The 25,532-nt window shown below is 56.1% G+C and overlaps 9 protein-coding genes across 9 annotated transcripts; 3 read left to right on the top strand and 6 right to left on the bottom strand.

Annotated features, from left to right (window-relative positions):
• Nucleotides 1-310: 310 nt before the first annotated feature.
• Nucleotides 311-1,433, bottom strand: PMP47A (Peroxisomal membrane protein PMP47A; the record flags this gene model as incomplete). Its single annotated transcript, XM_032023765.1, has 3 exons — nucleotides 311-426; nucleotides 481-1,223; nucleotides 1,342-1,433. The coding sequence occupies 3 exons, from the start codon at nucleotides 1,431-1,433 to the stop codon at nucleotides 311-313; spliced, it is 951 nt and encodes a 316-aa protein (XP_031879449.1).
• Nucleotides 1,434-2,403: 970 nt separating this feature from the next.
• Nucleotides 2,404-7,287, top strand: CGGC5_v009559 (uncharacterized protein; the record flags this gene model as incomplete). Its single annotated transcript, XM_032023764.1, has 1 exon — nucleotides 2,404-7,287. One exon carries the CDS (start codon nucleotides 2,404-2,406, stop codon nucleotides 7,285-7,287), a length of 4,884 nt encoding a protein of 1,627 aa, XP_031879452.1.
• A 300-nt stretch (nucleotides 7,288-7,587) lies between these two features.
• Nucleotides 7,588-8,987, bottom strand: rpn6 (putative 26S proteasome regulatory subunit rpn6; the record flags this gene model as incomplete). The annotated part of the gene is made up of 3 exons (XM_032023763.1): nucleotides 7,588-8,594; nucleotides 8,661-8,743; nucleotides 8,806-8,987. The coding sequence occupies 3 exons, from the start codon at nucleotides 8,985-8,987 to the stop codon at nucleotides 7,588-7,590; spliced, it is 1,272 nt and encodes a 423-aa protein (XP_031879451.1).
• Nucleotides 8,988-9,367: 380 nt separating this feature from the next.
• Nucleotides 9,368-10,919, top strand: SOF1 (the record flags this gene model as incomplete). Its single annotated transcript, XM_032023761.1, has 5 exons — nucleotides 9,368-9,441; nucleotides 9,491-9,532; nucleotides 9,583-9,670; nucleotides 9,726-10,322; nucleotides 10,374-10,919. The coding sequence occupies 5 exons, from the start codon at nucleotides 9,368-9,370 to the stop codon at nucleotides 10,917-10,919; spliced, it is 1,347 nt and encodes a 448-aa protein (XP_031879446.1).
• Nucleotides 10,920-11,742: 823 nt separating this feature from the next.
• Nucleotides 11,743-12,876, top strand: dhs-3 (the record flags this gene model as incomplete). Its single annotated transcript, XM_032023760.1, has 2 exons — nucleotides 11,743-12,207; nucleotides 12,265-12,876. 2 exons carry the CDS (start codon nucleotides 11,743-11,745, stop codon nucleotides 12,874-12,876), a joined length of 1,077 nt encoding a protein of 358 aa, XP_031879407.1.
• Nucleotides 12,877-13,018: 142 nt separating this feature from the next.
• Nucleotides 13,019-13,646, bottom strand: CENPV (Centromere protein V; the record flags this gene model as incomplete). Its single annotated transcript, XM_032023759.1, has 3 exons — nucleotides 13,019-13,138; nucleotides 13,193-13,347; nucleotides 13,484-13,646. 3 exons carry the CDS (start codon nucleotides 13,644-13,646, stop codon nucleotides 13,019-13,021), a joined length of 438 nt encoding a protein of 145 aa, XP_031879472.1.
• A 1,232-nt stretch (nucleotides 13,647-14,878) lies between these two features.
• On the bottom strand, nucleotides 14,879-16,855 carry CGGC5_v009554 (putative transporter; the record flags this gene model as incomplete). The annotated part of the gene is made up of 2 exons (XM_032023758.1): nucleotides 14,879-16,352; nucleotides 16,431-16,855. The coding sequence occupies 2 exons, from the start codon at nucleotides 16,853-16,855 to the stop codon at nucleotides 14,879-14,881; spliced, it is 1,899 nt and encodes a 632-aa protein (XP_031879473.1).
• A 2,478-nt stretch (nucleotides 16,856-19,333) lies between these two features.
• itr1-3 (Myo-inositol transporter 1) lies at nucleotides 19,334-20,983 on the bottom strand (the record flags this gene model as incomplete). The annotated part of the gene is made up of 2 exons (XM_032023757.1): nucleotides 19,334-20,739; nucleotides 20,800-20,983. The coding sequence occupies 2 exons, from the start codon at nucleotides 20,981-20,983 to the stop codon at nucleotides 19,334-19,336; spliced, it is 1,590 nt and encodes a 529-aa protein (XP_031879408.1).
• Nucleotides 20,984-22,584: 1,601 nt separating this feature from the next.
• On the bottom strand, nucleotides 22,585-23,099 carry CGGC5_v009552 (uncharacterized protein; the record flags this gene model as incomplete). Its single annotated transcript, XM_066152188.1, has 3 exons — nucleotides 22,585-22,606; nucleotides 22,656-22,771; nucleotides 23,025-23,099. The coding sequence occupies 3 exons, from the start codon at nucleotides 23,097-23,099 to the stop codon at nucleotides 22,585-22,587; spliced, it is 213 nt and encodes a 70-aa protein (XP_066008471.1).
• Nucleotides 23,100-25,532: the final 2,433 nt, after the last annotated feature.

The following is a 25,532-nucleotide window of genomic DNA, read 5'->3' as shown; positions in this document are numbered from 1 at the left end:
ACTTCTAAAAAAAGATGTGATACTCCTAGATTTCTTCCCAATTTCCCAAAGAATCATGTGATGCTACCTTTGGCAACCATGTTCGCCCGATTTCCATCCAATACCCGTGTTTGAGGGTATTTCCGTGATTTCCGTACAAAAATTTGATACAAGTCGCGTGTTACGAACGTATATGCTGAGCTACCATGCGATGCGATGGAGCGTCTAGCTGGCTCGGTCTATATATGCGTTTAAATCTCAACCTCTAGTCCCAACTGTGTTGACTTGCGCAGTTTCCAAGTTTCGAGGTAGTCATTGATTTATGAAGCATTTACGCGCGCTTCTTGGACAGCAGCCTGAGCTTGACAGTCTGCTCGTAAAGGACGTCCTTGAAGGCGAAGAGGAAGGCGGCGGTCAGCACGCTCTGAGTGACCTTGGGGCCGATACCTGGACTTCTTGTTAGCGCCGCATGCATCACCGTCTTTGACATGTGACATTTACCCTTGTAGAGGCCGGCGTAACCCTCCTCCTTGATGACCCGGCTGATGGCCTGGGACATGCCCTCCTTCTTCTCGCCGTTGCCAGCGACGTGCATCTGGCTCTTGACCGTGATATACGGGTAGGTGACCGACGTGGCAAACAACTTGCCCAGGGCGCCGAGGAAGAAGGCGATGGTCGGGGTGACCCTCCTCTTCTTCTCAACGGTGTTCTTCATCTGCTCGAACAGGGTGTACTGCAGAATGGGGTTGATGACGAGCACCAGCGCGGGAATGACACCCGAGAACAGGGCCTGGGGGCCTTCGTTCTTCAGCAGCGCCAGCAGCGTGCCGATGGTCGAGGGCGCCTTCGCGGGCTTCGCGGCTTGCGCCTCCTCGTCGCCCTCCTTCTTGGCGCTGGCCTGGCTGCGGGTGGTCATGCGGGTGTTGACGACCCAGATGGGGTTCGTGAGAATGACGGTCGCGGAGCCAGCGATGGCGCCCGCGATCATGGACTCGACGGTGGTGAGCTTCCTGTTGGCGCGGCCGGCCTTCTCGGCGGCCTTCTCGAAGAAGGCGCGGGTCCATTCGTACCAGTAGTAGTAGACGAAGTTGGTGACGCTGATGCCGAACAGCGCGGACTCGAGGCCGGAGTAGAGCCCGGACACGCCCTCCCTGGCGACGATCTTCTGGACGGCCGTGAGGAAGGCGGAGTCGGCGCGCTTCGATTCGACCTGGGCGCGGGTGGAGAGGGTGATGAGAGGGTAGCTGCGATGATGGGTGTGATTAGAACTACGGTTTGCGCCACGCGAATGGAATCTGGGGTAAAATCTGGAGATGATGGAGGCACGGAGGGTTCCAGAAAAAGTCCCCTGGTTCTTCTTACGTCAAGGCCATGGAGAGCAGACCCCCGCCTGCGCCAGCGAGGGCGTGGGCGACATTGTCGTTCTGCGGGATTGCTGGCTTAGACTGCGACATGGCTGTGGATTATATGGTGTATGTAGAGTGTCTGTCGCTGGAAGGAGGCTTAGGTTGGTTTTACAAAACTTGGGACGACGAGAGGGCAGCGGTGCGATGATGCATCAACCTGAATGCGGGATGTGGATGCTGACGGATGCGCCGTATTTGAATGGGAGTCTGAAGAAGTCGAGTCTGGCCTTCTGCCATCTCAAACAGTACCAATCCCTTGGTTGGAGCCGAGGTCAACCACGTTAGCAATGCCGAAGGGGGGGAGGCCACACTGGAAGGGCTGCCGCTAAGAACCTTAACCCCAGTTATGTCATTCATGCTATCACAGGCAGGGGGGCTGGAAAAGGGTACTGACGGTCACAGGTCGCATGTGAAGAATGGGGCGCCAATCTCCCATAATCTTTGCCCAGCAGGGTTTAACTCCGAATTTTCGGGGATTCGGGATCTCTCACGTGGAGAGCCTGGTTTTCGAGGCGGCCCCGGCCCCGTGAGCCGTCAAGGTCGGGTCGAGCGCCGAAGCGGGAGAGATCGGGACAGCGGGGAAATATTGTTCCCCTTGTCTTTAATGGGTGGACCGTGCCCGCGGGAAAAAGTCAAGTCGCTGTCAATCGTCTCTCGTCCCCGCCAAGGCGACCGAGGGGTGACTTGCGCTAGTCCACACTGGGAAGAAAGTAAACAAAACAGCTTTTGGGCTGACATTGACAACTGGTCCAGGGCCCTGTTGGGACCCTCTTTGAGCGCCAGCGCAGCACCACCCTGCCGGCACCGCGGCCACCACACCACCTCGCGCGCAACACACCTTTCCCATGAATAGCTTTCAACGTTCGTGCGACTAACCTACAGGAAGGCCAAAGAGCCCTGCGCGTGTTCTTCTTTTTGGCGTCTTCTTTTGTTTCTTTTTTGCTTCTTTGCATAAAGTCTACGCGATATTCATACCCAACGGCGCGCGCGTCTTGCCGCCTCAATTGCGCCAGCCAACATGGCGACTCCAATAACACGAGCACCCAGCGAAGATGACCTCTCGTCGCCCGATCCCCTCAACGACAACCTATCGTCCGCCCTCTACCCGTCGACAAATCGCGTGACCCGAAGCCAGCGGTCCCAGCGATTGTTCTCCGTCGGAGGCCCCGGGACGTCGCCTAGAAAGCAGATGTTCGAGCTCGAGGTCGGAGACAATCGCAAGCCGCAACGCCTACTAGTTACCGTTGAAGCCGAGGACGAGTACGAGAATGTCGGGCGCAGACTATTCAACGCGCAAACACCCAGCCTCAGGAGAGGCACGACTACAACCACGATTCCGCTCGGCGGCGATAAGAGAGTCACGGCGATCAAGACCCCGGCGCGGAGGGGTCGTCCACCCAAGAATGCGACGCCAGGACCCAGCGGCGCAGGTACCGGCACCACAACGAGAAAGAGGAAGGGAACACCAAGGGGAACGCCCAGACCGGCGCGCAAACCCAAGATTGGAGACTCGGACGATCTAAATTCAGACATGACCATTCCTCAAGGCACGCCGAAATCCATAATGCGCCGCCCACGCGGTTCTAGTCGCCAGGGTTCCGCGGATCCTGCGCCTTCGACAACGCGGCGCCGCGGCAGGCCAAGAAAGGTCGATTTCAACCCCGACGAAACTATCCATACGATTGAGGACTTCGACCAGGCTGTCCCGCCATCGGACGATGTTCTTGCGGCGGGTATGCAACAGATGGATGTGGACTCCACCCCGGCGCGGGAGCAACCGACGGAGAACGTACCAGAGTCTGATGGGGATATCTGGATGGCAACGATGGATGATGAGACAACACCGCGGCCGAGGGATCATGGAGACACGAGCCAACGGCGCATCTCGTCCCCCTCCCATCCCAAAAAGAGCCCGACACCGTTTGATTCCGACGATGGCAACGAACCCGCTTACGATAACTACGACTTTGGCCCAGGACCGGCGAGCGATATTTCTTCTCTAGTCGGCGACGATGCTCATCCCAGCAGTGGCTCTCGCGACCGAGATATGGACACCGTCGCCCAGGGCGAAGACTTCAGCATGATCTTTGCGAACTCGATCCCGTCACTTAAGAGTAGTATGGGCGTGCAAGCATCCGGCCCGGAAGACTTTGGCGATGAAACAAACATGATTATTAACCAGACTCTGGAATCGCTGAGGCAGAGTGGCGCTTTGCGCCCGGACGACGAAGACGAGGAGGATGAGGTCGTGGGCATTCCCACCCAGCAGGCGGAAGAGTCTAGAATGGAGGTCGAACATGATGTGACACTTCACACCTCGCCATCGACTAGGATAGAAGCTCTCATGGACTCTCTGGTTGACAACTCTGTCGACATCAATAATGAGACGATCCCCGATGTGACTGGCGAAGTCAACGTTGAGTCCATCGTGGATATGAGCGCTGTCACCCACTCACCCGTCGATCTCCCATCCCTGCCGACTCCAAGGCTTCGCGCACCTTCGTCAGCTGCAGGAAGCGATGGCACGCCCAGCAAGGGCAATCAGTCGCCTGCCTGGATCCGGAGCAGCCCTCGCCGCAAGTCTATCCCGCTGGGTAGGAAGCTCCTCGAGTCCAAGGCACGCCAAATGGATGACTCCTTTTCCAGCATTCCCTCCAAAATTCTAGCCGCTGCGACACCTGCCAAGAAGACCTCTAGGCGAAGCTCGACCTCAAGACGAAGTTCGGGTGTGAGACGAAGCTCGATGGCCAACGAGGAGGACTCTGCCGCGTATGAGGATGATTTCTCCGAGATCCCCGAAGAGTATCTGGAGGCTGCTACCCCTGGCAGGACGCTGCAACGAGTGGATGAGACCGAGGTCAACGAGGAAGAAGAGGCCGAAGTTGAGGCGCAAGAGGACAGGGGTATGGAGGAAGTTGAATTGGCAGAGGAAGAGCCCCCAAAACCTTCTCCGACAAAAAGTGCCGACCGTTCGAATGCGAATGTATTCACTCGCTCAGACTCGAGCAGAATGCTCACGCCGGACGACACTCTATCTTCTAATGAAGTTCCTGTCCCTGACTCCGATGGCAAAACCATCGATGCGCCTCAAACGTCTCCTTTGGCCGAGCAGTCTCAATTGCCGGGAGATACGAGCAAGGTTAGGAGTGAGGGCAGAAGCAGAAGCAGAAGCTCTTCTTCTGCAGCAGGGCAACATCATCTGCCTGCTGAGAGCTCTCCCCTCGTTTCGCATTCTTACCTGCCTGGACAGAGAAGCTCTTCTCCTATGGCTGAGGAGACTTTCCTGCCTGATCAGCGAAGCTCCCCTATAGCTGAGCAAACTTTCCTCCCCGATCAGCGAAGCTCTTCTCCAGTAGCTGAACAGACCCATCTACCCGAGGGAAGTTCTCCCCCAGTCGTTGACCAATCTCATTATCCAGAGCGTAGTTCTTCTCCTGCAGCCGAAGAGGCGGACGAACCCGTGGCGCCTCCTGAGAAGAACGCTGTAAGGAGGAACTCAGTTCGAAGCTCTTCGCTTCCCGTTGGAGACCTGACGACAAACTTGCCTCGTACGGCGAACGAATACATTACACCAGTAGGCCCGGCCTCATCGCCCATTCCGGCGCCTACTGGCAACCTCTTAGCACCTCGTGCGCCATCGCCCGAGGCCGGCTTCCGCCCAACCCTGTCGCCAATAGTCCGGGCCGGCCGAGCTCTACAGAGCGTCACATCAGATGCCTCGTCTCCTCCTCGCCAGAACTCGCTCGGCAGCCCGTTCAGACCGACTACTAGTAGCAGTCAGCTTCAGCCTCAGTCTGCCTCCAAGCCAAGAAACAGCTGGACCCAGCCACTTTCGAACTTGATCCAGGCAGGCGCTCAGTTCTTCCAGTCTCCCACCAGGCTCTTGGCACAACCATCAGTCCCGCAATCAGTAAACCAAAGCCAACCCCCGTACGAGGATCCTTTTGGCGCCGAAGATAGTCATATCGGCCAGCCGAGCTTCATGGAGGCCCTGGCAAAGAGTATACGATCCTCGTCGCCGAGCAGAGCGGCAGCACGTCCCAGGTCAATGTCGGGATCTCTCCGTGCTGCGCCGGCCGACGAGGCCGATGAGATGAGTTGGATGCAGGAAGAGCCTGCTCCTCGCGAGCAGCCATTTGCCCCGTCGCGATCTGTCAATTCTAGCATGGACGCAATCGGCAACTCGTTTGGCAGCCAACAGCGCAGCTTTGAGGCTCGGCCAAACCTTGAGGCCCAGCGCAGCTTCGAGTCTCAGCCTGGCTTTGAGCGCCAGGACTACGATGCCGGTGACGAAACCGAGGTTGAAGAGCAGGAGCCAGAGGAAGAGGAAGATCCAGAGGAGGATTATGCAGAAGAAGAGGAGGACGATGACATCTGGGCAGTTGAGGCTTCACGACCGGCTTCGCAGTCAAGCCGCCAGCGCGACTTTGGCAAGCAATCCGTCCAATCGATCCCTGCTCGCCGCGCTGCCCCAAGCCCGTGGAAGAGAGGCCCCGAATCACCAAAGAAGCCACCTGTGTTCACCCCAGCTGCGTCTCGTGCCCACGACTTAATGGCTGATGACGCTGAGATAGAGGACTTTTCAATGCTCTCTCAGCAGCGCAGTCGCCAGAAGCAAATCCCGCACAAGGCCCTCAATATGGCTCAGCACTCGTCCGCTAAGAAGGACCTGTCTGCCTTCTTCTCATCTCCGGCCCTCTTGCCCGGCACCGAGGGCGTTCGGGACATCCTGGACGCGAAAAAGCGACAGAATGCCTTGGCCCAGAGGGACCTCTCACAGCCTGCCGAGCGCTTCCCTGGGGGGCTAGAGACGAACTCGATGTTCCCCTCCGTCCCGCAAAAGGCATTCAACCCGTCCCAGAGCGGGCGATCAGATCTCTTCTCTCCTGCAAAGTCAAGTGCCGTCAAGAACGCCAGCGCTGTCACAGTCCCTGATGTTCAAAATACCCGCCGTGAGCTCTTCGCCTCCAGCAGGAGCCGGCCCAACATGCGCCATCAGTCAGAGATTCCCGACTCTCAGCCCGCAATGTCGTCCGAAATCTCCTTCCTCCCCGTCGCTCAGAAGCAGAACTTCACCCCACGGTCAGGCCAGAAGACGAACAACCTCTTCACCAAGGCCGCCGCCCCGGTTCCTTCCCTGACCCCGGTTCGCATGCAGCTCACCCGCGCGGACATCAAAAAGTGGCAGGAGGATAGTGCCTCAGCCATCGCAGAAGATAGTCCCGAGTCCCCGTGCCGCAGCAGCCTCCGCCCCCTGCCCGACAGGAACATGTCACCCCCAAAGTCCTGCCTGCGCTCCCCCCTGAAGCCGCGCACGCCGGGAAGGGTCGTCGAGTTCACGAGCAGCGTGCTCTCCCCGCTGGCGCAGGCACAAGCCCGCGCGGAGCGGCGTATGTCCGCCAGCTCCAACGGCAGCGCCGCCGGCCCCGCCGCGGTCGCCTTCGCGCCGCAGCGCAGCATCACGATTATCGAGGAGGACAAGGAGAACGACGTGTCGGAAGAAAACGAGGAGATGGACGTGTCCATGACTGACGTGCCCCAAGCGGATCTCAGCAACCCGCCCAAGCCCGTCGAGAAGCGTCTCTCCCAGACGATGTGGTCCCGCGACCACTGGCTCCTGATGGACGAGCTTATCCACCTGCGCAGGCGGGGCCCCTTCAACTTCCGATGGCCAGCCGGCTTCCAGTCGAAATCGGGCTGGTTGCTGGGCAAGTCGGTCAACTCGCACGGGTCCAGTCTGCTTATGGAGCAGTGGCACCTTGACGTTGTTGACGCCTTCAAGGCCGAGGTTGGCGGGTGGGATGAGGAGGTGCTGGCCAAAAGGGCCTTTTCGTTGATTGTGGGAGAGCGGCTCCGCAGGGAGCAGCGCGCGCCTAAAGCACCCTCGGTGAAGTTTGTTTAAAGGCATGCATATTGGCGTTTCCTGTTCTTTGGGCGTTGTGGTTGATTGATGAACAAGAGATCAGGGGCCTATCATGACAGTTTCACGTTGAATCATTGTACTGTGGTTTCGATGGCGTTTCGGGGGGAACAGATATCACATTGTTTGGACACTGGGGAGATACCCGCAGTTTGTAAGATACCACTTCATCAGAATGAATTTCTGTCTCGTGCACCGCCGGCATTGTGTGTCTATGGTAATAGTACAGTTCCGAATCCATTCGCTTCCTTTACCCCTTGACCCCTTGACGCCTGCCATGTCTTACTCGAGCATCGAGGCCTGGTTGGTGTAAAGGACGTCCACCACGCTGCTCAGCTTCTCAATCGTAGCAAGAGCATGGTCGTATGCGCTGTCGCGCTCCGTCTCGTCGTAAATGATGAGGCATCCCGCACCCTGGTCCAGAACACCAATGATGACCTTGTCGAGAATCATCTGGGAGAGCTTGCGCTCGACCTGTTGCGTGTCGAGGCCGACCATCTTGGCGATGTGGTTGATCTCAACGCGAGAGAATGGCTCAATCACCTTGATAAGGTTTTGCTCCAGCATTGCGTCGTACAGCCGGCGCAGGTGGTTGCGGATGAAAGCGTCGCTGCCAAGCTGCTCGCGGTAGGACTGCAGAGCCTGCTCGTACTCCTCGAGAGAACGGTTTGAGTGCGCTCTGGCAATAGCCTTCATAGCCTCGAGGTTCTTGCTAGCGTACTTCTGGGCCTGCTTGGAGGTCATCAGGTTGTTGACGTCGTCAACGAGGTTGAGCATGATCTTGCAGAGCAGCATGTACTGCAGGGCGGCGGTAGCCTTTGTGTGCTCGTCTTGGCTGTGGTAGCCATCGAGGGCCTCGATAAAGTAGGAGAAGGCCGTGTTGAAGTCCTTGTCTTCGGCGTGGAGCATACCGCTCTGCATGTCGAGGTGGGCCTGGAGCAGGGGAGGGGTGTAGACGGAGGCGGCGCTCGTACGGGCACTGGTGAGGGCGGCACGGGCCTTGGGGATGTTGCCGAGAGCATGGTAGACGCGCGACTCGAGGAGCTGTACCTCAACCAGGACAAGCTTGTCGTCTAGGCGCTTGAGCTCGCGGAGGAGGCCGTTGATGAGTGTGAGGGCGTCGTAGTAGGCCTGCTTCTGCATGAGGAGGGTGACCAGGCGGGTCTCGAGATTCTGGCGCAGGAAGCTGCGGCGCTCGGAGGTGGCCCATTCTATACATGATTTCGTAACGGCAATCTGAATATCGGTGCTGCCCTCAATGTTCTCGAAGAGGTCGAGGAGCGAGCGGACTGGAGGGGTAGCAGTTAGCTATCTGCGGAATCGCCTAATTTGACAGGTTTGCGATCAGTCCATACCAAGCTTTGCTGTCTTCGCCTTGGCGAATGACGAAAGCACTGTTCGGCTTTTTGTGACAAGGTCGACAAGCTCCTGCGTGTTCCTACAAGGGCAATTAGCACACATGGGTCCGACGATGTCATCGCCAGGTGGGGAGGGGCTCACTTCTCATCCCGGTACAGCTCTCCCAAGCTAAGCAACGCCGTCTCGTACTCCTTCACCGCAGCATCGGAGGTTGCGGAAGGGGGCTTGGAGATGATGTCCTTGTAGAGCTGCTCTGCCTTTCGGGGATCTGACTTGGCCGCCTTCTGTGCCTCTTGCACCCTCGCCGATTCGCCCTGAGCCATTCTGGTTATTTGACCTCCGGTCGTTCAACAATTCGTCTCGGTTCGTTTGCTTGTGTGAGGTTTCGTGGAATTGTCGTCGTGGGGAAGAGGTGGTGGTTATTGTTCAATCGCCGGATTCGTGATGTAGCTTCTTGGTGCTTTGTCAAGAGCTCCAGCCGCCTCCAGCAGGTCCAGGTTGCCATGACCGCGACGCAAGCCCGGGCGGGAGCAGAGGGCAGGCACGGCCGGGCCGTGATTGATCCGCAAGGAGCTATGGTTGGCCAAAATTCTCCGAGAGATCCCCCACCCCACTTAAATTTTTGGGAGAAGTTCTGGATGGCTTCGCAGCCATTGATTGACACGCCTCTGGCGAAGCAACACACTGCACTGCATCCGCCAAAATGAAGATCAAGGCCCTTTCTCGAAGCGTGGAGGCATATCAGCCTCCCGGCGCAAGTGCGCAAAAGCTGCCTAGGTATATGAGCTCATGGTCTACCTGCAAAGCATCGCTAACTCTTCTCAAGAAACCTCGATCCCGCCCAGCATCCTATGGAACGCGCCCGAGAGTACGACAACCTCGCCACTTCTCGATTTCACAAGCTAACAGCGCGATCAGGTACACAAAAGCCCTTAATGCTGTCAAGCTCGAGCGCATGCACGCCGCGCCCTTCATTGGACAGATGGGCAGCGGTTTTGTTGACGGCGTAAGATCGAAGTGGATTCAGCTTTGTGCGACTGCCATTCTGACAGCTACTACAGGTCTACTCAATGGCGAAGGACCCAAATTCCCTGAAAAATTTTGCATCGGCAAGTGGTGACGGTGCGATCAAGACCTTCGACCTTACGAGCCGAGACGAGATTTGGACGGTGAAGAGCGCGCACACCAATATTGTACGAAGTCTGTGCTGGACGAAGGACGGAAAGCTACTCAGTGCGGCCGCCGACAAGACGATAAAGCTTTGGGACCCCTACAACACGCCGAGCGATTCCGCGCCGATTTCTTCTTGGCTGGGCAATAGCGGTTTCCAAAGTCTGTCCCACCACAGAACACGGAACGCCTTTGCGGCCTCATCCGCGTCTAGCGAGATCGCCATTTACGACCTCGAGCGACACAGTGCAGCGCCCGAGATTCTGCGCTGGCCCAACGCGACCGACACGATCACCTCCGTTGCTTTCAACCAGGTGGAGCAGTCGATTCTGGGAAGCACGGCCGCCGACAGAAGCATCGTGCTCTGGGATGTCCGCACTGCGATGCCCCTGACCAAGACGACCATGACTTTTGCCTGCAACTCTCTGTCATGGAACCCGATGGAGGCTTTCAACCTGATCGTTGGCAGCGAAGACCACAACTGTTATGTATGTGTGGAGATATTAAGAATGCTTGTGGAATGATGCTGACCTGTACAGATGTTTGATATGCGCAAGTTCGACAGGGCACTGAACGTTTATAAGGGGCACGTCGCGGCTGTCATGAGTGTCGAGTTCAGTCCGACGGGTGAGGAGTTGGTCTCCGGATCCTACGACAGGACAGTCCGCATCTGGAACCGCGACCAAGGTCACTCACGCGACATCTACCACACCAAGCGCATGCAGAGGGTCTTCAGCACCATGTTCACACCCGACTCCAAGTACATCCTTTCCGGCTCCGACGACGGAAACGTGCGCATCTGGAGGTCCAACGCCAACGATCGATCCGGCATCCGCTCCGCGAAGCAGAGACAAGCCCTCGAGTACAACGAGGCCCTCGTCAATCGATACAGCCACATGCCTGAGATCAGACGCATCAAGAGACACCGCCACCTGCCGAAGGTCATCAAGAAGGCTGGTGAGATCAAGAATGTCGAGCTCAAGTCGATCAAGAGACGCGAGGAGAACGAGCGCAGGCACACCAAGAAACAGTTCGAGAAGAGACGGAGCGAGAGAGAGAAGCCTATCCTGGCGCGCGAGAAGTAATGGAAAATCTGAGAAAGGTGCTGCTTATTGCATTGTTCGGCGTTTGGGCGGCATGTCAATTGTATGTATGGGACAAGGGGGCCACTGTGTGAAAAGTGCATTTAGAACCAATACCACAGGTCAAGTCGTCCATGGTCAAGAATTGGTCAAGAATATACCAACGAATTTCCGCGAGATGTTACGCATCATTCTGGAAGATTTCCCCATCGTCCATTCTCACATATCAACGCCGCAACTGTCATCTTTAATCTAGATCCCGGACGGGCTTTCAGTCGGCGGCCGACAAGTCCGCCGGCTCGGAGAGAAGCTTAAAAGACAGCGGCCCACCCGGCAGCGCAAGCCGTGGGCGGAGAGATGATCATGGGCGGCTGCAAGGGGCGAAACGGGGTGTTTTGGTGGTAGCAGCCGACCCCAAACGACCCAGGGGTTCCAGGGGCACACACGCTTGCAGCAGCACACAGACAGGAGCTGACCTGTCAGGGGCCCCCTAGCGCTTGGCCTCCGTTTCAACGCTCCCAGAGGTCCATCCACATGTGACGAATTCCAGCTCCCCGCTGCAGAGAGAGCGCCTCGAGCTTTCCCATTCCTTGTGGCCAGACTGCAGCCGACTTTTCGTCTCATCTTTTCCCGATTTTTCCTTTCTTCCCTTTCCTCCCAACGCTGGACGACACCTGTACGATTCTTCCTTTACATCCGCATCCTTCCCACCTTAATCCTTCTTTTATTCTGTGCAGGACGCGGGAGAGAGCTGTTGGTCTAATACGTCGCGAGAACACGCACAGTCGTCACTGCTACCTCGAGAGAGAACACCACCACCACCACAATGGAATACCCACGCCCACCCCAACAAGAGTCGTGGTTCGCGCCCCTCTCAATCGACCTCATCGTGAAGGTCTTCAAGATCACCTTCTTCCACCCCTTCGTCTCCTGGATTATCCCTCTGTGCTTCCGCGCGCAAGCTCTTCCCTACGATGCCCCGCAAATGATCGCCTCCATCGCTTGGGCGACCTTCATCACCCTCTGTTGGATGGCGGGCATCATTAACCAGCGCGTCGCCTATGGTCTGCCCCGCGATGTCGACCTCTCCGAAGAAGTCATTGTCATCACCGGTGGCGCCAGTGGTCTGGGTTTGCTGATTGCCGAGGTCTACGGCATGCGCGGTGCCACGGTTGCCGTGCTCGACGTCAACGAGATGGAGAATGGCGAGGCGCGGGGTGTGACGTTCTACAAGTGCGATGTCACTGACAAGAACGAGGTCGCGAGGGTAGCGGGAGAGATCGAACGCGAGGTAAGCTCCCCAACGTGCCCCCCATACGATATCACAGATCACTGACAGTCCATCTAGCTCGGCACGCCAACCGTTCTGATCAACAACGCAGCAATCGTCAAGGGCAAGCCCCTCCTCGAGCTCGAGATCTCCGACATTGAGCGCTCTATCACCACGAACTTGACCTCGCACTTCATCACGCTCAAGACCTTCCTCCCGCAGATCATTCGCGGCGGCCAGGGCGGCACAATCGTCACAATGTCCTCCGTCCTCGGTCACCTCGGCGCTGCCTCCCTCACAGACTACGCCGCGGCCAAAGCTGGTGTTACTGCCCTCCACAAATCCCTGACCGCCGAGCTTGCTGCCTCCCACCCCGAGATCCGCACCATCCTCGTCGAGCCCGGCCAGCTCTCGACCCCGCTCTTCTACGGTGTTCAGACCCCCCACGCTTTCATCGCTCCCGTTGTCGAGCCCGTGGACGTGTGCAAAGAGGTCGTTGCGGCCATCGACGCGGGCCGCAGTGCGCACGTGGCGATGCCGCTCTACGCCAGGTGGATTCACTGGTACAATGTGCTTCCCGCGTCTGTTCAGCAGGTTGCGAGAAGGATCGCCGGTGTAGATACCTCGATGAAGACTTTCATCGGAAGGCAGGAGAGGGGAATGAGTGAGAAGAACGGAAGATTGATTTAAGGATGTTGCAAATACCAGAGGACCTTGCGGCGCCGGCGTCGGGCGGGTTCCGTAATCTCAAGCCGCATGTACAGAAACGTCTCAAGACATACATGAAATAAATACTCTAATTCACGTTCAAACCAAATCGAAGCTTAACTGTCTACGTGCTGGTCTCCTTGGACTCTTTGCCAGACAGATCTGCGGCCGGGGAAACCCTATTTAAGCCATCCAGTTTCTTGTACGTGAGTGTGTCGAGGTCAATGCCATCAAGAGCGCGTGCCTACCTGTGGTTCAGCATGTTTATCCGTTGATAGCCGAGAAAGGAAACACGTACGCTGATTCCATAATAGTCTTCATTCAAAAAGTCGATGCCCAGACTCGAGCCGCAGCTTCCGCAAAACATCTGGTCCTTGGTCTTGGTGTTGAAGCGGTAGTTGGTGCACTTCTCCCGTGAGCCATCGTGCCAGGTGACGTCCTTCTTACTGGGGTCTGCGGTGACGGTCAGCCATTTCGAAAACGCAACAGTCGCGCAACAGTCGCGCAACAATGTGCAACCAAGACAGACATTCCCTTATTCAAGCCACAAGAGAAGGAACGAGAGGAGTAAAAAGACGCCCAGACTCACAAATGAGCAGGTAACCGCTGCGTCGGCAGATAGAGCAGTTGCAGTTGAGCACCTTGTACCCCTCCTCCAGCGGCGGCGAGAGCGTCAGCGAGAACTTGACGTTGCCGCAGTGGCAGCTCGCGTCGTACGTCTTCGACGGCTTGGGCGCTTCTTCGGCGGACATTATGTCTGGATTGTAGCCTTCGATATTCTCAATTGAATACGAGCAGTGTTTTTTTGCAATGCCGAAAGTGCTTAGTGGCGTGGTTGGTTTGCCCGCTGTTTGTGTGTGGTGCTCGTCTTAATTTGAGACTTTGGGGCAACAACAACTTGGAAGTTTGATTGCTAGGAAGAGCGTGCAAGATGGTCAAAGACACCAATTGCTTTATAATCAACCAGGCAAAATAAGCCTGCTTTTAGGAAAGCTACCGCGACAGGCGAAATTGTAAGGATTCGTCGAGTGTTTTCACTGCCACAATTATCCGTCTTATCAGAGTCCGAGACCCCCTCTCGAAGGGCGTCACCTCCGCCACCCTTGTCATGCTGAACTGCTACCTGCTGTCATTTACCAGCATTTGCCCTGTCTACAATGATCTTGCTGTCATCTCATGATTTTCCTTCATACATGTTTTGGGAGGTGACAGAACAGAAATTCAATTGTGACCGGGTAAACTTGAAAAGACAGTCTGTTGTGTCACAGCTGTTGGGGCCTGTCATTCCCGGCTGGCACACCAGGATTGCGGGAGGATCGACTAAATGCGGGGGTTCCCGAAAGACAAAGAAATTGTCAGATTAACTTCCATCAGTCTTGATTAGCAGTTCGGGGGAACCATAAAGTATCTCAAAATGACAGTTTGGTCAGTGCGTGCGTTCACGGATGATCGGCCGATTAGCCTGAACCTTTCGGTTATCTTAATTGAGCCTCTCTTATGAGACCGGCTACATTTCCTGTGCACTTGATAACTTCAATTAAAGACGATAGCAGTAGAGAGAACGATGGTGTGGAAGACGATAGCAGAAGGAATATTAACGATGGAGGTAATATTGACGACAATGGTCATATGGAGTATACATGAACCGTCACTTTAAGACAGCAAAAGAGGGCGTTTGTGTTCTCATTCTCAATTTCTCTATTCCCATTCGAGTGTAACTAGGATTATTATATGGGTAAATGGTAATAAAAAGGCAAAGGCAAGATGGTATCATCAGATGAACGATGCTGTCGTAAACCTTTCCCAAATCAACATGACGCTGAAACAACTTTTTTGGAGTCCCCTCCCTTCCCTTTCCCTACTTTCCTGGCCGGTGGTATCTTGATGCAAAAAGACAAAAGCCAGAAAAACCTCGCTGGGAAATCGAGGTCACATATAAAAGGCGTACATATATACACCATCACATACTTTGGAGGCGGACGGTTTAGACGGCGTTCTCGGCCTTGTTGCCGCTGGTCCTCGGGATGCTCGAGGACCCGTTGACGGAAGGCGGCTTCTCGTTCTCGTGGCTGACGTGGCCGTTGGTGAGGTCCTCGACGGACTCCTCGGGCTCGTCGGCAGGCGCCGCAAAGGTCGGGGCGTACGCGCTCTTGGCGCGGATCTTGTGTCCCCAGATGTAGAAGATCACTGGGATAGGAGCAAGGACGACAGCGACACAACCCAAGAGGGTCGAAGCGTATTCGATTCCCATGCCATTGAACATATAGCTCGCAAACAAGGGGAAGCCGGCGCCGCAGAGGGAACGGAGGAAGGTGTTTCCAGCAATGGCGGAGGCAGCGAACATGAGATAGGCATCGACCAGGTAGTTGAGGGCCTGGAGGAAGATCGACATGAGGCCGAAGCCGGTGAAGAGACCGCTAAGGGTGGGGACGATCCAGTGGATGTCTGCGCGGTAGCCGGACCATCCGAACCAGAAGATACCGGCTGAGAAGAAGATGCCGCCAGCGATGACGCTGGGCAGACGCCACTCGGGAATGGGAACGCCGTTGTTGGCCTTGAGCTTGCGAATATACCAGGGTTGCTGAAGAAGGACAGTAACGCCAGCAATGAGCTGGCCGGTAATCATGCCGAAAAAGGTCAGGCCGGACTGGCCAGCGTTGAAGCCGTGAATGCCGCGGAAGACGAAGGGGTATGCCGTCAGGAAGAGATACAGAAGTCCGTAGATGAAGGCCATGTACACAGACAAGGCGGTGACGATGGGCTCTCCGAAGAGGAGGCGCATGGGACGAGAGAAGTTCTTGTTAACCAATTCCTTGAAGTCGACCTCGATTTCCTCCTGCTTGGCGTGAATGCCCCAGTTGCGGGTGCGACGGCGCAGCTCCGAAGCTTTGCTGACCAGGATAACAGGCGGGTATGTCTCCTCGAGGAAGAGCAAATCCAGACCGAAGGCGAAGAAGCCCATGATAGCCGCAAGGTACTCAGTCCAGCGCCAGCCAAGGTGAGACTCGACAATGTAGCCACCAATGAAAGGAGCCAGCAGCGGACCGGTGAAGACGGCCATTGAGAAGACAGTAATAGCGCTACCACGGCTGCGGTTGTCGAACATGTCTGAGAACACAGCGGCGACGACAGCCAGCGGACAGGCGCCGAAGAATCCAGCGAAGAATCGAGTGATGAGAATAGTCTGAAGATCCTTGGCGGTAGCAGTAGCAATGGAGAATACGGAGAAGCCAAACATGGCGAGGACTAGGGGCAGTCTTCTGCCCTTCAGCTCGGAAAGCGGCGCCCACAAACTGGGTCCAAAGGCGAAGCCCAACACGTAGAAGGACACACCAAGCGTGCCGACAGTTGTCGACACGCCATACTCAATCGCAATAACCTGGGTTGCCGCGGAGAAGATACTGCTGCAGAATGCGGCTGTCATCGTGGTGAAGCCAAGCATTGCGGCTGTAAGTAACCTGCACGCCAAGACATGTTAGTGACGGCCCTGAGGTGGAGCGCGTGCGCGCAGGTCGCACAGGATGTCATCGACTTACTTCTTCTTCAACGGCCAGTTCTGCGCGTGCAGGGGGTCGTTGGGCCCGTCGAATTCCACAACGTACTCCTCCTGTTCGGGCAACGGCGGCGGGTACGGCTTGCCGGCGCCCATTTGCGGGAGCGGCCTGTTGGACTGCTTGCTCTTGATGCTGCGGCCGACGGTGTTAGAGTGCTGGCTGCGGGCCGTCGCGATGCGGCTCAGGGCCGTGGGGTGTCTTTCGAGGTCATTCTGAGTCGAGACGCGGCTGATGCCGGTGCCGGTGCGAGAGAACGGGCGGCGGCCGGTGGAGACGGAGGACGCGGAGGATGAAGAGGATGCGGAGAGGACGCGCTCGATCTCGTGGCTCTCACGGCCGTGGTAGCGTTCGGGGGAGGCGGCGCGCTCGGCTGCCGCGATCTCGCGGTCGACTTCGTCCATTGCCATGTTGGACGAGGCCGATGGTGTTTCGAGAGTTTGTGGTGTTGCTGAGTGAGAGAAGCACAGATCGTTGGGGGGTATACTGCTTGTGCTAGAGCTTGTAGCTAAATACTGGCAGATACCGAGGAGCCGCGGATAATCCAATTGATTTCAAAGAAACCCAATGCAATGCAGAGCTGTGTTGTACTGTTGCTGAGTGGTAGCTCGGAGCTATAATGCAGGCGGCGCGTGTTGGTGACCAGCTACGTCAGAGTAAAGTGATGGGATCCGATCTGAAGCTGTCAGAGTAGTGTGGGCGCCGGTCAGATTTGGGGGGTTCTAGATCGGTGGCGACGAGAGGAGAGCGCGCGCGGACTCTGGAGGAGGGGTAATAAACTGGAGATGATGAATGCGCGATCCAGAAGAGAGTGATGGTGCGGCTTTTCGTCTTAAAGAGGGACGTGTTTTCGATTCTATCTGATTCACGAAGGGCGTGAAAAGTTCAGATGAAAAGGAGTTGGGTATTATTAGTGAGCGAGTGGTGGGTTCCGGTTTGTAAGTAGACGAGAATAGGTAAGCCAAGTCACCTAGTTGTACCAGGTTGCAAGTGGTGTATGGGCTATGGATACAATGAAAAGTGCGAAAAGGCCGAGGGCCAGGAGTTAGTCGGACGCAGGAGAGAAGGAAAAAATCGACTATGGCAACGAGGAATGACTCTCCTCTCAGCTGATTGGGAACTCGCAGTGCAAATCTCCCCGGTTACCAAGCCAGGGGAGGAGGGAAGGAATGGGTCACGGAGTCCCACTTGGGCTCCCAAGTCATGCCGGTTCCCTCTTTTTTTCTTTCCTTACTCTCAGCTTCAGGTAGTCGGCAAGCAGCTCGGCACGAAAAATTGCTGAAAGAGACCTACACGTAGGAAAGTGGGTGGGCCCGGACGGGGCCGGAGGCGGCACCCGGCAATGGCCAGTACAAATGCTACATCGTAAATATAAGTACCTAGGGTGGTGGTGGTAGGGAAGAGGACCCTAGCATGGGAAAGGAATTCGGTCTACTACCGCACTTTTGCTTAGATATACGTAGGCCATTGAGGCGGTGTTGTTACAGACGTCCCAAGACTTGCCCACGGGTTCATCAAATATTACCAATTGGGATGGCTGTTGCGTTGACAAACTTTGGGTTCCCATGTTTTAGACTTCCATCATCCCAACGGGAAGGCAATCGCTCGGCAATGGCTCACGGGAATAAATTAGAGCCAGAGTTGAACAGAGTTTCTGCGGAACATTCCACAGTCCTCGGAAAGGCTCGAGCAACCACCAGCAATCTTGTAGACAAGAGCCGAGTCAAGCAGAAAATCAAAAAGATTGCTGGCAGATCTGCTGTTTCTTCCGTTTCCTTAACCCCCCGGAAACCAATCAATTTGCTGCCACACTACCGGTCGGATCCGAGGCTAGACGATGGGGCGGGCTAAAGCCGGGTGATGTCATGTCACCGCTGCAGCAGCTGGACTTTGGAGTTAAGACGCGGACGGGAAGGGGGAAAAAAGGAACGAGTAAAAAATTTCCACAGATGGGGCGAGGTTCTGGACCGCCTCCCTCAAACTTCGGCCCCGCGCGCTCGCCTTTCGGAACGATGCACCCAATACACACACACACACACACAGCCAAGATGCAATCGACTGACACTTAGGTCCCTTTTAGTCATCAGCCTTAAACGTCACCTTGCTTGACAATCGACACACAAGCTGCTGCACTGACTAAAACGTGGGCGCCGCGCCACGGCATCCCCGCGAGTTCCATCCTGTACACTCTCGGCCTCGGCTCGCGTGTTTACAGCGCCGCCGAAAGATGGAACTAGGGGGGGGAAAGGATCCCGCTGGATCGGGTCAAGCCGCGCGCTGTGCGATCTGCGAGTTGTGCAGCTTCACCGTTCACGCAGATCTAGCCGCCTACCGTCTGTCTACCTGCATTCAAAATGATATAGGCCTCAGGAGGATTCGACAATGATACCTGATACGATTGTTCTCTGCTAGTGAAATTGAACAATACAAAAAGGACGATGATCGTGGATCCGCCCTCCATCGCAAGCGTCCACCTTGCTGACAGCGCCGGGGCTCTTTCCGACCCTGCCACCGAGGCCCAACGCCCAGCCCAATGCCGCTTCTTACCGCTATCCGCTGGGCTCCCGATGGCCACCCCGGAGCGGAAGATGGAATCTTCGTCTAAACCCGCCGTCAGCCAGGGGTGAGAAAATTCCGAGCTGCATGGGTTGGATGTGGTATGTCTCCACCATGCTCAAATTTCTAGAAAAATCTCGAACGCGCCCTGCGACGCTTTCCCGCGGCAATTGAGACATGGAAATATCAGGACGTTTCTTTAAACATATACAATAGTGTGTAGATTTTGCGCGATGTATCGCTAAAGAGTCTAGTGTGAAAAAAAGTCCATCCAGAGGGTCCCTCAAATGCAAGGGTCCCCGATGCAAATGCAGGTCCACGGCAGATCGAGGCTATCGTCGGACCCCCCAACCGTTCTCGAGCAGATTCGTCGCCTCTTCCAGACTCAGTCCCGATGTCTCGGGATAGATCCGCCAGATCAGCCCGTATCCCACCATGCACACCAGGGCGTACAGCACAAACGTCCATGATGGACTCAGCGCGTCCATCAGTGGCAAGAAGGTCAGCCCAACGATAAAGTTGGCGCCCCAGTTCGTCGCTGTCGACACGCCGCTGCCGATGGATCTCACGGCCAGCGGGAACAGCTCACTCTGCATCCACGGCACGTTGCCCAGTCCGAGCGCGTACGACGCGACGTACACCATGATGCTGATTAGAATCAGCACCGCGGCTCCGCGGTCTCCGCCCGCTCCAGCCGCCGAGCCGGCTTCGGTGACTGCTACCGTCTCGGTCCGGAGGTCAACGAACGAGAAGCCGTATGCCGATAGCATCAGACCGGCAATCATGAATGGCAGGGAGTAGAGCAGAATCTTGCGCCTGCCGATGCGATCGATAAGACACAGCGCCGCAACCGTGAACAAGAAGTTGGTGACGGCGACGCTGAGGGATGTAAGCGTTGGTGTTCCAAAGCCAACCATCGTGAAGATGGTAGCTGAGAAGTACATGAGCGAGTTGAAGCCGCACAGCTGTTGGAGGCCCTGAAGCAGGCATGTGATGACCAGCGCGCGTTTGTTTCTTGGGACTGCAAAGAGCTCTTTCCAGCCGCCCCACCATTCCAGGCGAGGCGTTCCCTCCCGTCTCATGACCTCTCGCTCGTCTCGGATTTCGATTTCGATCTCCTTGACCACAGATTCGGCAGCTCTCATGCCGCCTACGGTTGAGCCGAGAACCTTCTCAACAACCTTCTTCGCCATCAGCGACCTGCCTACCATGACAAGCCACCTGGGCGATTCTGGCATGGACACCAGGATAGCGCATTGCAGGCCCGCGGGCAGAGCACCCAGGCCCACCATCCATCGCCATCCAGTCGACTTGTCGCCATAAACCGCAAAGGCCCATCCGATGATGTACGCGACCACTTGGCCCAGTGTGATGAACAAAACATTCATAGTCACGAGCCGGCCGCGGTGGCTGGCAGGGGCAAGTTCGGCGATGTACAAGGGGACCACGAAGCTCGCGGCACCAACTGCCGCGCCGACTATGGATCGGCCCAAGACCATGGTTGTCACCGTGCCACTCCATGCTTGCAACAAAGCGCCCACGATGAACAGGATATCGGCCACGAGTATCACGCGCTTGCGGCCAAGCGCATCAGCGACCACGGACGAAAAGGGGGAGACGAGCAAGGCAAACAAGGCAGTGCTGGAGGTAATGATGGACTTGTCGAATGATGTCAAGATTCGATTCGAAAGTGAGGTATCGATGGAAACAAGCGTCGCTGAAATCACGCCGGTATCGTCTGCGCTCAACCGGGTCAGTATTGATTTGCTTCCAGTCTTTCAGCACGGGCCAAACGTACATCCAAACAACAGGCCGCTGATGCCGGCAGCAAACGTGAGTAGCCAAACAAAGAGACTCGGTCTCGACTGAGTGTTCTTGAACGACTCGGGAAGCACGTCCGCCTCTTCGTCCTCGCGATAGTCCAGCTCGTCGTCGCGGTCTGGACGACCGTCCATGAGCGGAGCTTCCATTGAATCGGGCATATTGTTGTTATTGTAGACGCAGCCGGGGAGGTTGGGTGGCTGCTGGAAGGGAAAAAACGGGTTTTAAAAATCGACCTGGCGCGTTCGAGAGAATGGAAAAGGCGGCCTTTCAAAAGGCCATGCTAGGGAGATGGTTTCGGCACCGTCGGTCGTCGTCAGAAGGGAGGCAGTTCACAGTTAAACAATGACGGGATGCTGGCCACGTTACTCCCTGAGAGCCGGGAGCTGGGGCCTGCGGGGCACTGGTCACCAGGCCCATGCATTCTGCCTGTTTGTCGGGTACACGGTCCGTCACTATATCTGCAGTGGATGGGAAGTACTCCTGTATCTGATCAAGGCCCGCGACCAGTCAGCTTCAACTCTCTGTGATTCCGAAACTCGGCAGCTGTTCACCGCCCTCCACTGTAAAGCACTGATCATTTCATGAGACGTCAACACCTTCCAGGTTTCTCTCACCTTGATTACTCAGGGCAATCAGGATCGTCAATCAGCGCCCAAGACTGCTATTGATATTGCGCTTATGTAATGCGGCTCGCGACAACAACCTCCGTCAAGGCGTCTCTCGTCCAAACTCCAGTTCTCCCGACTGTTTCGGTAGTCTCAGGTCGCGGCTCGTTCTTCCAGTCATGGCAGCCCGCAGGTCTAGATCAGACTTTCCGAGGCAGGATTCGACAATATTTTGGCTCTCGTATCGACTTTTTGAACTTGATGCCCGTGTCAACTTGAGCCCAGCTGTATGAGTGGCAGATGTTGGCTGTCGTAGGGCTGAGTTGTGGCTGTTGAATACAACTTGGGGCGGATGAATTCAGATCCTTCTTAAGAGTGACTCGGAAGCCAAGTACCGGTCTCAGGCGGAGAATGTCTGATATAGCAACAAAGGATTGTAGCGGAAAAGCATCTGGGCAGAAGGGAGGCCCCGGAGTGAAAGCAAGCGAATAATTCCTGCGGGCGCTCAGGGGAGTATGACCTTGCCAGCCAGAGGCATTGTCACGCGCTTGGCTCTTTTCGTAGACCGAAGGGCATTTGGCTGACTAGCCAAAGAGCCAATGAGCGGTGAGATTAGTGGCACGACAGCATTGAAACCTCGAAACTATCTGTGTAACTCTTGAACGACACAACAATCTTGCTTTGCAGGCCAATTGAAGATCGTGGTCCCAGCAATAGTGTCATGGGCTTGCGGCGTCGCCAACGGCTTGAACGGCATCTGGTGACACTTGCTGCGTCGAGCGCCCTCAACGCCCGTTTTGCGCCTTCCAAGACAACGCTTCGGCCAATGAGACGAACAAGGGGTTCGAAATGTCTCCCGTGGCTTCCCGTGCCAATGGCCAAGATGACTTAACGCGCCTTGGCTCCGGCCTTGTGCCATTGCATACTCAACCAGGGTCTTCTGCGAGCTTGAATGACTTCATCCGGACGTTGTCAACGGTTTGGCTCACGATGTCAGTTGACCGGTATGACTTGCCGAAAGGTTCGCTGAATCTGGAAACCGCAGCGGCGTTCGCAGAAGGCCGGGTCCCGATTCAGCCAGCCGATCGTCCTATAAGCTTGTTGGGCAAGGAATGGCGGGCTGTAGCTTGTCCCGTTAGACTCTTGGGCTACATTTACTCGTTGCGAGTTGTAACTCTGTCAGATGTCAGAGCAAGACGAGGCAGGGAGCTACTGCGGGCGAGACCTTTTCTCGCCCTGAGCTTGCGAAATTGAATGTCGCCTCGGGCTTGCCAGGGTGTAAGCATTGGCTGTGCGGCCTGAACCCACACGTCGAGGACAACTTCGTGGAATGAAGCCCTTCTTTGTGATCTGTCAGTAGATGCGGCATGTGTCGAGCAGTCTGGGGGATCGTCCCCGGGGTGACTTCTGGAATGCTCGGAAGAGGACAGAAAAGGCGTGTCTCGGATCGATCTCGAAAAGGCACACAAGCTCATCAGATAAGCCCTCGGTTGATGTCATTCTAGATTGATGGGAAAGATGGGATAAGTTGGGAGCAGCATGGGCCATAACAAGAGGCAGAGATTGAGGGTGTGCTGAGAAAGAAACAAGCTACCTTACGTGACCGACTGCCTTCTGAGTTGTTGATGCGCTCCAGGAAATAAGGTACTCGGCGGGCAAGAAGAATCATCTAGATGAAGGTACCTGTACTTGCTCCGTGCAGTTGGTGCTTGGACGACCATCCAGTGGAGCTGGCTCGACCCCACTGGACCATGCCTGCCCGCTGCCGCAGTCGCACTCAACGTCCAGACCTCTTTGACTTTCAGAGGCGACCCTTCACCTGAGTTGGAACAGGGGACCTGTTGGCCGCCGTGCCGCCCTCGTCCTGCGGTCTGCATCTTGATCCTTCGCAACCTTGGAACTCCATCTTCGATTCAGACAACTTTCCTCCGCTGCCAGAGGCCCAATCAAGACCGCCGAAACTATTCTGAATTATCTATCGCGTCGATGACTTGCTGATAAATCAGGCCATCGCCCACTCGAACTGCAGCTTGTTGCCCGCCAAACTCCGATAGCCGGTCTGTCGGCCGACGACATCGAACAACAGGTGCGCGGTAGGCCTGCAGCTTATGCTTCTCGCGACATGTCCATTTCGATCATATATGGCCCAATGCAGAGTTTAGCCAAGACAGCGCCCAAGAACGGCAAGCACAAGTATTCGACTCGGACTACTCCAGGACGCCTTCCCCAAGTCGGCGACCACCTTTGTCGATGGTCACCGGATCGAATGTCTCTCTACACGTACGAAGCCGGAGAGCCTAAATTTACCACGGGAGCAAGACAACAAGAAGAATGTGCAACGTTGGGTGTGATTTGGGAATCCTGGCGACGGCGACCAGCCTGCCGGTTCCCACCGCCGCCCTCCCGGCGGCCAGACTTCTCAAACGCCCGCTCGTCTGCGCCGTGCGGCCCTCCGATTTGTCTGTTGGCTGTGAAGGAAGCCTGTTCGCGGACCCTACGATCGCAGTTCTCCGCTGAGAAAGGTCATTCTCGTGTCGCTGCTCGTCTCATTCTGCTCTTGCCTGCTTCCTCTCATTGCACGGCGCTTCCGGAGGTCGACAAAAAGCACTTTTGTTCAACGACCTGATCACCACAACGTCTGTACGACTCGGGAAGCAATATCGGGTGGGGGTAAATCCTTTAAAGACCCCTAGCAGCCGCAATTCGCATTGGGAGTACCCCACCAGCCCACGCCATAGGCTGGACATGACGTTGATCTTCCCCTGATGGAGGGGTCCTCAAGCATCTCTGGCACAGCGTACGAGAGTCAGGCAGAGGGTTGGCTGCGCGGGATTGGGAGCGTCACTGGTGTCGCGTGCAGTCTACAGCCTTCGCAGCTTCAACGCATGCCAAGCTGCCTTCCTGGCTGTCTCCCACCAGACACGGAATAGGGGATTATTTTCCACACTCAGCATGCTGTGTACCCCAGCCGACGGGCGATCCTCGCCCTGCAGCCCCAGTCTACGCTACTTTCAGGCGGTAGTGGACGGTGCGTGCGGTGTGACATCCCGCGAGCAAAGAGCCTGGTGTGCTGCCAAAAATGAGTGGCGTTTCTTGCAGGAATGACACCAAGGCGTTGACAACAGCCACTCAGACTCTACAGGTTCTTATCTTTCGCCCTATCGAGCCAATGGACCACGGACTGATTCATGCGAGCTGAGGGGGTTAGAGTTACCTAGACAAGTCCTAAAGGCGGCGATAAGCCGCCAGACACAATCAGGTCTTGAAGCTATCCATCTACCAGATCGATCTGACGAATGCTGACACGGCTTTAGCTTCAGGGAGCTAACACTAACCAACATCAGAACGCTATCTGTATCAGGGCTATCTCCTAGACGACAGCAGGTCTCTTGGTCTGATACGAAGCCCCCCCGTGAGGACCTGGGAGGCGTGGGAACGTGGGAAGGCTATCATTGTTGGAGCTGAAGACTGGGAGATGGATGTCGGCACACAGAGACAGAGCGTGGTTGGAGTTCTCGAAGGACAGGGCGAGCAACACCACAGATACAAGGCAAGGACAGGTACAGTAGGTACATGTTGGCCGCAGTGGGTCATGTACACGGTACGGTTGCAAGTGCCCGCAGAGACGCAAAGAGGCACGCGAGAATGAGACTGAAGGCTCATGCATCTGAGTTTGCGCCCGCAAGCCGGGGCTGTCTCGCTACGTTGAACCATGTCGGGGTAGCGCTTTCTGCCTCTGCTACCACTGCTAACCTTGTCCTCCGCTGTGCCGCCCGCTGCGTGCCCAAAGGCAAAAGCCAAAAAAACGCCCCATGCTAAGGCACCGACTGCCAATGGACTGTCTCTGTGTACGAATGTGCAGTGGACTGCGGAGAGGGACATGAGGGCGGGTGGGCAAGTGCAGGCGGATGCCGTGTTGCTGGAGACGGGCAGGCAGGGTCCTGGTGGGCAAAGTGGTGGATCGTTTTGGCGCTCTGGATGAGGTTGCTGTTGGTGAGGTACTGCGCAGGAAGTACCCGGAGCCGTGTGTACCTACCACAGGACCTGGATGTAGGTACGTTACGTCGCCCGTCCATCCGTCAGTCAAGACAAGATGCGGCTT

This window comes from Colletotrichum fructicola (genome assembly GCF_000319635.2).
Source record: "Colletotrichum fructicola Nara gc5 chromosome Unknown KSG_Nara_v1_contig05, whole genome shotgun sequence".
Classification (NCBI taxonomy): Eukaryota; Fungi; Ascomycota; class Sordariomycetes; order Glomerellales; family Glomerellaceae; genus Colletotrichum; species Colletotrichum fructicola.
The sequence above is the reverse complement of the archived record's forward strand: the minus strand, read 5'-3'. Positions and strand labels throughout refer to the sequence as shown.